Below are 6,211 nucleotides of genomic sequence, written 5' to 3' on the forward strand. Positions count from 1 at the left end.
GGCCGCGAGAGCTGTTCGCGGTGCTGACCGCCGACCGCGACTTGGAGCTGTGGTCCAAGGGTGGGAATGTCGCGTATCCGGACGCTGGCCTGGGACAGAGGGACACTTGGTTTCCGCCTTCCCCGTACCTTCCATGGATAGCAAATCCTGATCCATCTTCCAGCAATTCCCCCCACCCGTGCTCTGGCCACACTGCCACGAGGTTTCAGCCTGACCCTCTGCCTGCACCCGGCTCCCCCAGACTTGCCTTGGGCAAGTGGGCGTGGGGAACTGTGCTGGGACTGGGAAGCCCTGAGTGCTTTCCCTCATGTCACCTCCTGGAGCTGTGTTTAACATCCCCTACTCACTGGGGTCCCCTGCCAGGTCACTGTCTCCATGTGGGGAAGAGAACTGTGGAGTGGCTTGGTCGTTCATGGTGGGGAAATTGGGATTGGATGCTCTTGCATTGACACAGGTATTTAATGTCTGCCTTGTGTCGGCTGTCAGTGCAGGGGAGGGGGAGCTGCTTTTGTTCCAGGCAAGGGAGCAGATGCATCTCAGTGTACAGCCAGCTGGGGCTGCACACACGCAGCAAAAACACACGTGCATACAAGCACATGCGCGGACTTCCAGCCAGGCACATGCTGTGCAAAGCAGCGCTTCTTCTTAGCTATCCCACCTCCACTGGATGAACCCTCCTGGGCACAGCCCTGCTCTCAGCCCATCCTTTGTGGCATACCCCTTGTTGGCAGCTTGTGCGGAGGTGCATCTCATCCTTGGTGCATCTCTGGGGAATAATGGGTGGGTCTCCCAGACTGGAACTGGGGGAGTGTGGCAATGGTAGGATGAAGTTGCAGCTGCTTTCTGGAGACCAGGTCTCCCTTGTCAAGGAGGTGCCTGTCCTTCTGCTGCTGGGGCTCCTGGAATTCCTTGGAGATCAAATTGTCAGACAGTTGGGCAGGGAGAAGTGGCCCCAGTGAATGCTATGGGCTTGCAGGAAGTGTCCTGCAGATATGGGGCTGTGCACAGCCATGCGCGCCTATGCGTGTGAGTGTGCACGCCCCCACTTTGCTGTTCACACAGACAGCACCCACATAGGCATATGTGCACACATATGTGCACCATTCCTCCTCTACAAACCATGGGAGAGCTGGAGAGCTATGCAGGAAGTACACTGCTTGCTCCTTCTACTTGAGGCTATAGAGTAGGACTCTGGTTTGTGGTGGCAGGCAGAAAAGCAAGGAATCTATGTCTCTGTGTGAACTGACCTGTTGGGACAGGGTTAGAGCCATGAGGAATGGCCCTTTATTATAGGTAAAATGCAGGGAGCAGGTCCTCACTGAAGAGGACAATGAGTTGAAAGAGATGGGCTGCACCTGGACAGAGCCTGAGCAGCCAGGGTCAAGGGCTCCTCAGGCTCCAGAGGATGAGTGCCCACAGTGCCAGGAACTGGGCTTGAGACAATACTGAATCAGGCACAGTGCAGACTGTACGAGGGCTGGGAGGCACAGCTTACATCAGCCCTGGGGAAACACTGAAATGGCACAACCTCAGTCCCTCCTGCCTCTGGGCTGTCAATGCTGGGGTGTGTTCAGAGGCTGGGAAGGTGGGCCTGGTCTGCAAGGGGCGCTGCATCCCCCAACTCCCCCATCCCTCTGAGAGCGCCTTGTGTCTCCTCTGCAGATGGGCTCTTCGTGACTGACTACTTCACTCGCACACCACGCAAGCTCAGTCCCTTCCGCTCCTTTGCCAGTATCGAGCTCTTCCACTTCCATATCCCTGAGGACACAGTCATTGCTGTCTGGAACCTTATCACTTTCAAGGAGCAGGGTGGCACTTTTGGGGATCAATGTCCAGACCGTAGCATCACCGTGTGAGTAAGCAACTTCCCCTGTCTGTTTCCTTCCTGCCTGCCTCTGCCTGCCCCTGGTGTACCCTGCTTGGACTTGTCCTAGAGCCTACTTGCTCTTGTCTGCTCCTTGCTTGCAGTTGCACATGCACACACACATACGCTAGAGGACTCACACATCCACATGCACAGAGGTACTCATATGCAGGCACAGACGTGTGCACAGATGCATGCACACATACGCATATATGTATATACATGCACACACATGTGCACACACACATGTGTGCTCACTCCCCATGATCCATCTTCCCAGATCATTGCAGGCTCCAATCTTTTGTGGATCTCATACATGAACAGTTTTTGCTTGAACACCCACCCAGCCTCCAGCAAGATCCTAGCTTACAGATGCCTCCCCATGATGTCTTTGAGCTTAATATTACCACAGAGGACAGACCTGCACCTGTAGGCCAGGCTGGCTCTGCCATGATGCCCAGCCTGCACCCTGCTAACTGCTGTCTCTCCTGCAGGTATTTTCGCTCAGGGGCTCCCTCCGTCATTAACCCACTGCACACGCACTTCCCCAGGGACACAGCTGTCCCTGGCTCTTTCGCACTGACCCTGACTTGGACCCTGCCCAACCGCACCACAGGGGTGTTCAATGTCACCAGCCCGCTGCCTGGGGATTGGTTCCTGGCTGCCCACCTGCCCAAAGATGAGGGCAAGATCTCTGTCAAGGTGAAGGGCTTTTGGGGACCGTGGGGTGGCAGGGCTCACTGCAGGGCTCTGCTAGGGTCTGACTGTGCTTGGCTGGCAGTGCCTGGGGTAATGTCCTAGATGTGGACAATGCCCCAGGCCCTCTGCTGCGTGCTGATTGTCTCACTGGTGCAGGGGCTCTATGAGGAGTGCCAGTACCTCTTCCAGCCACAGCTCATTGTGCAACGCCTGGTGAACATTGCTGTGCTGTACCCTGGTTATGCCACTGAGCAGATCATGGCCCCCCACAACCGCTCCTGCCTCTACAAGTGAGTGCGAGAGGCTCTCTCAAGGACGGGACATCCCCAGGGTGGGGAGCTGAGGCTGCCCATCCCTCTGGCTTGCCTCCCCAGCCCTGTTGGTCCATGAAGAGGGGCAGGACCTGACACTACCGTCCCACAGGGTGTTTGTGCCAAGCTACACATCACGAGTGCTGGTGGAGGTGCTACAGTGCCGTGGGGCCGAGAGCTGCCCACTCTGGCTACGTGTGCGGGCAAAGGCTCCCCCCTTGCACAACTCCACAGCGCTGGACTGCCGAGAGCATGCTCCCTGCCAGCTGGAGCTGGACCTGCCCTTCTGGCAGCACTGGTACTATGTTCTGGTGGAGAAACACCCCGGGGTGCCTGGCACTGTGTCCTTCCAGGTCATCGTGCAGCTCACAGGTGAGAGTGCATGGGGAGATATGGGAGGCATGGTCTTGACTCTGCTTGTGTGTCTGGTGGAAGATTAAAGGATGCCTGAAGGATCTGGGCCCAGCTGGGTGCAGGGTGATACCCAGCTCTGCTGGGATGGGAACTCTGAGAGGTGTTGGGGATGGATTGCAGATGGAGGTAAGCAGTGGGCAAGAAGGGGAGGTGGGAGCTAAAAGGCAGCTGGAGGGGCCATGCAGTGCCCAGGCTCATGGCGCTGCCTCCTCCAGATTGCTCCCGACCCAGCCTGGCCCGGCCACCCTTCCTGCCCTCCAGTGCCTCCATGAACATGCCTCACTCCTTCGGCTCCGCGGGTGGGCTGGCACTGGGGGACAGCCCACCACCCAGCAGCCCCAATGGCACGAAGCACTCCGTTCCCATCTCTGCTACTGCACCTGATGGCGAGCGGTGCTGGCCAGTCCGCCCCACGCTGCGCAATGAGCTGGACACCTTCTCTGTCCACTTCTACATCTTCTTTGGGCCTAATGTGTCAGTGCCACCCGACCGTCCTGCTGTCTTCGTCATCAACCTCCTACCAGTGCTGGACAGTGGTGGGGTGCTCAACCTAGAGCTACGGCTCAATGTGGTAAGGTGGCCGTACTGTGTCCTGGATGGGGCAGGGCAGACTGGGGAGGATGGACTGGGAGATGGGTAATGTTGGGACTGCAGCAGGGTGGGGGACAGAATTTGGGGTGCTCTTGGGTCATGATTTGGGAGCTTATGAGTGACAGAGCACAGATTAGAGTTCTCTGAACACAGGATGTTGGCCTGGATTTGGGGTGTTTTTGGGTGATTGGCAGTGGGTTAGGGCACTGCTAGGTGGTGTGCCATGATCTGGGTGCTGTTGGAGCAGGGGACATCCTCGGCACCAATTTAAGGCCTTCTCCTCTGCCATCAGAGCTCCCTGGGTGGTGAGAACGTGACAGTGTTCGGGTGTCTGAACCATGAAGTCCCGCTGACGTCCAGTGACAATGCATCGGTCACCTGCGAGACAGGTAGGCTGGGCTGTGTGCTTCCATCCTGCCATGGCTGTGGGTGTTGCACCCCCCATAAGTCTAGCAAGGGGCTGAGTGGGAGATGGCAGAGACCATGGGGGTATCCGGCCCTGGAGTGCTCTGTCCCTGTCCCAGCTCTACCCAAGGGAAGGGTTTTGCCCCCTGCCCTGCTCACCTGGAGCTCTCCCTGCCTGCAGAGTCCTTGGCAGGCTTCCTGATCTCCGTCAACGCCACAGCCAGCCTCAGCCGCCTGCGGATCCCCTACCCCCAGACAGGCAGCTGGTACCTCAGCCTGCGCTCTCTCTGTGCCACAGAGCACGGGTAAGCACCCTGGCATGTCCCCTCCCTGCGTGCCCACAGGAGATGTGCCTGCCATGACCATGTGCGCTGTGGGCCTGTGTGTGTGCCTGGCACCTGTGCTCAGTGTCACCGCTCACGTGTGTGCACGTGGCTTCGTGGGCTGTGTGTCACCGTGTGAGTGCCTGCGTGGGCACGGATGGCTCTATCTCACGCCTGCCTGACCATCTGTGTGTCCCCGCGACTCTTCCCTCTGTCTCTCAGTTGGGAAGCGCCTGTCAGCCTGTGAACGCCATGCATCTGTTGGTGCCTGCCCGTATCCACGGCAGTGCCCATCTGCACCCATGCCCAGGAGGGGACCAGGCTGTCACTTGCGAGGACAGGGCCGGGTGTGTGGATGCGGGAGCAGCTCTGCTCAGGCTCCTGGGCATGTGCATGGCATGCATGCAGGCAGCACTGGGTGTTCAGTGCATGCATGTGGATGGTTCTGCATGCCTGTGTGTGTGTGTACAGCAGTTGATGTGTGCTGTTGGGACATGGGCCTGTTTGTGCTGCTGTGTGCTGGAGCTGCCGAGGTGCTGGGTGTTCCCAGAGCCCTGTGTGTTGGTGGCAGGTAGCACTGGGGCTGCTGGGCCTGCTCTGACTCCTCTGCTGTGTTTCTGGTTCACTCTGAGGTGCCAGTTGTGGTCAGTCCTTCCTCAATGTGGTCACACGCAGGCATAGCAGGGCACGGTGTTTGCACAGCAAAATCCAAATGAAATAGGAGTCAGCTGAATGTGTTGCTAAAGGCAAAGAGGGCTTAAGCATGGCCATGTTTCTCCTGCTCGCGCAGCCTGGCACAGACTATTGCAGCACACAGGATCCTTGGGGACCGGCTCTCTGCTGCCACATGTAGCACCGAAGCAGCTCATTTCCATGCTCGCCCTGTCCCTGGGTCTCCCATCACCTGCCAAACTGGGGTGTGACTGGTGCCTCTGGTGGAGGCAGGAGCAGCTTGAGGGGTGTAGGGTGAGGGCTGACCCCATTCTCCTGCACCACAGTTTTGAGCCCTGCACCAACGTGACGGCTGAGGTGTACCTGCGTGCCTACAGCGGCATCTATGGCCAATGCAAGCTGCTGCGCACCAACAACTACCTGTATGCTGCCTGCGAGTGCAAAGCTGGTGAGAGCCGCCTTGGGTACCCACTGCACCCAGGGACCCCTGCAGCATCCTCCCCTCCTCCCCAGGGGTTGTGCACCCCATCCCTCCCACCGCAGGAGGGGCGCTTCTCTGATCCCAGCCCCTGTGGGTGCTGTGTGGGTGACCAGGGCTCTCCCTGCTACAGGCTGGAACGGCTGGGGTTGCACAGACAATGCCGAGGCTTTCTCCTATGGCTTCCAGCTCCTCTCCACGCTGCTGCTGTGCCTCAGCAATGTCATGTTTGTGCCTCCCGTGGCCATCGCTATCCGCAGCCACTACCTCCTGGAAGCTGCCATCTACATCTTCACCATGTTCTTCTCCACTGTGAGTGTGGGGTTGGGGCAGCTGGTGGGGAGATGAGGGGCTGGGGCTGTGCAAGGTGGCTCTCACACCCTTTTTCCCCCTGTCCCAGTTTTACCATGCCTGTGACCAGCCAGGTATCGTGGTTTTCTGTATAATGGAGTAC

The 6,211-nt window shown here is 58.4% G+C and overlaps 1 protein-coding gene across 1 annotated transcript in view; it reads left to right on the plus strand.

The window, feature by feature from the left end:
- The first annotated feature begins 1,010 nt into the window (after positions 1-1,010).
- Positions 1,011-6,211, plus strand: part of TMEM8B (transmembrane protein 8B) — a 15,863-nt gene continuing 10,662 nt past the window's right edge. The window contains exons 1-11 of the mRNA XM_010181103.1: positions 1,011-1,026; positions 1,663-1,852; positions 2,359-2,566; positions 2,720-2,853; positions 2,987-3,246; positions 3,504-3,859; positions 4,172-4,268; positions 4,466-4,589; positions 5,606-5,727; positions 5,891-6,069; positions 6,158-6,207. Of these exons, the coding sequence (XP_010179405.1) occupies positions 1,011-1,026; positions 1,663-1,852; positions 2,359-2,566; positions 2,720-2,853; positions 2,987-3,246; positions 3,504-3,859; positions 4,172-4,268; positions 4,466-4,589; positions 5,606-5,727; positions 5,891-6,069; positions 6,158-6,207 (1,736 nt within the window). The remainder of the gene's footprint in view (positions 1,027-1,662; positions 1,853-2,358; positions 2,567-2,719; positions 2,854-2,986; positions 3,247-3,503; positions 3,860-4,171; positions 4,269-4,465; positions 4,590-5,605; positions 5,728-5,890; positions 6,070-6,157; positions 6,208-6,211) is intronic.

The sequence above is a fragment of the Mesitornis unicolor genome, unplaced genomic scaffold, assembly GCF_000695765.1.
Source record: "Mesitornis unicolor isolate BGI_N332 unplaced genomic scaffold, ASM69576v1 scaffold36883, whole genome shotgun sequence".
Taxonomy (NCBI): Eukaryota; Metazoa; Chordata; class Aves; order Mesitornithiformes; family Mesitornithidae; genus Mesitornis; species Mesitornis unicolor.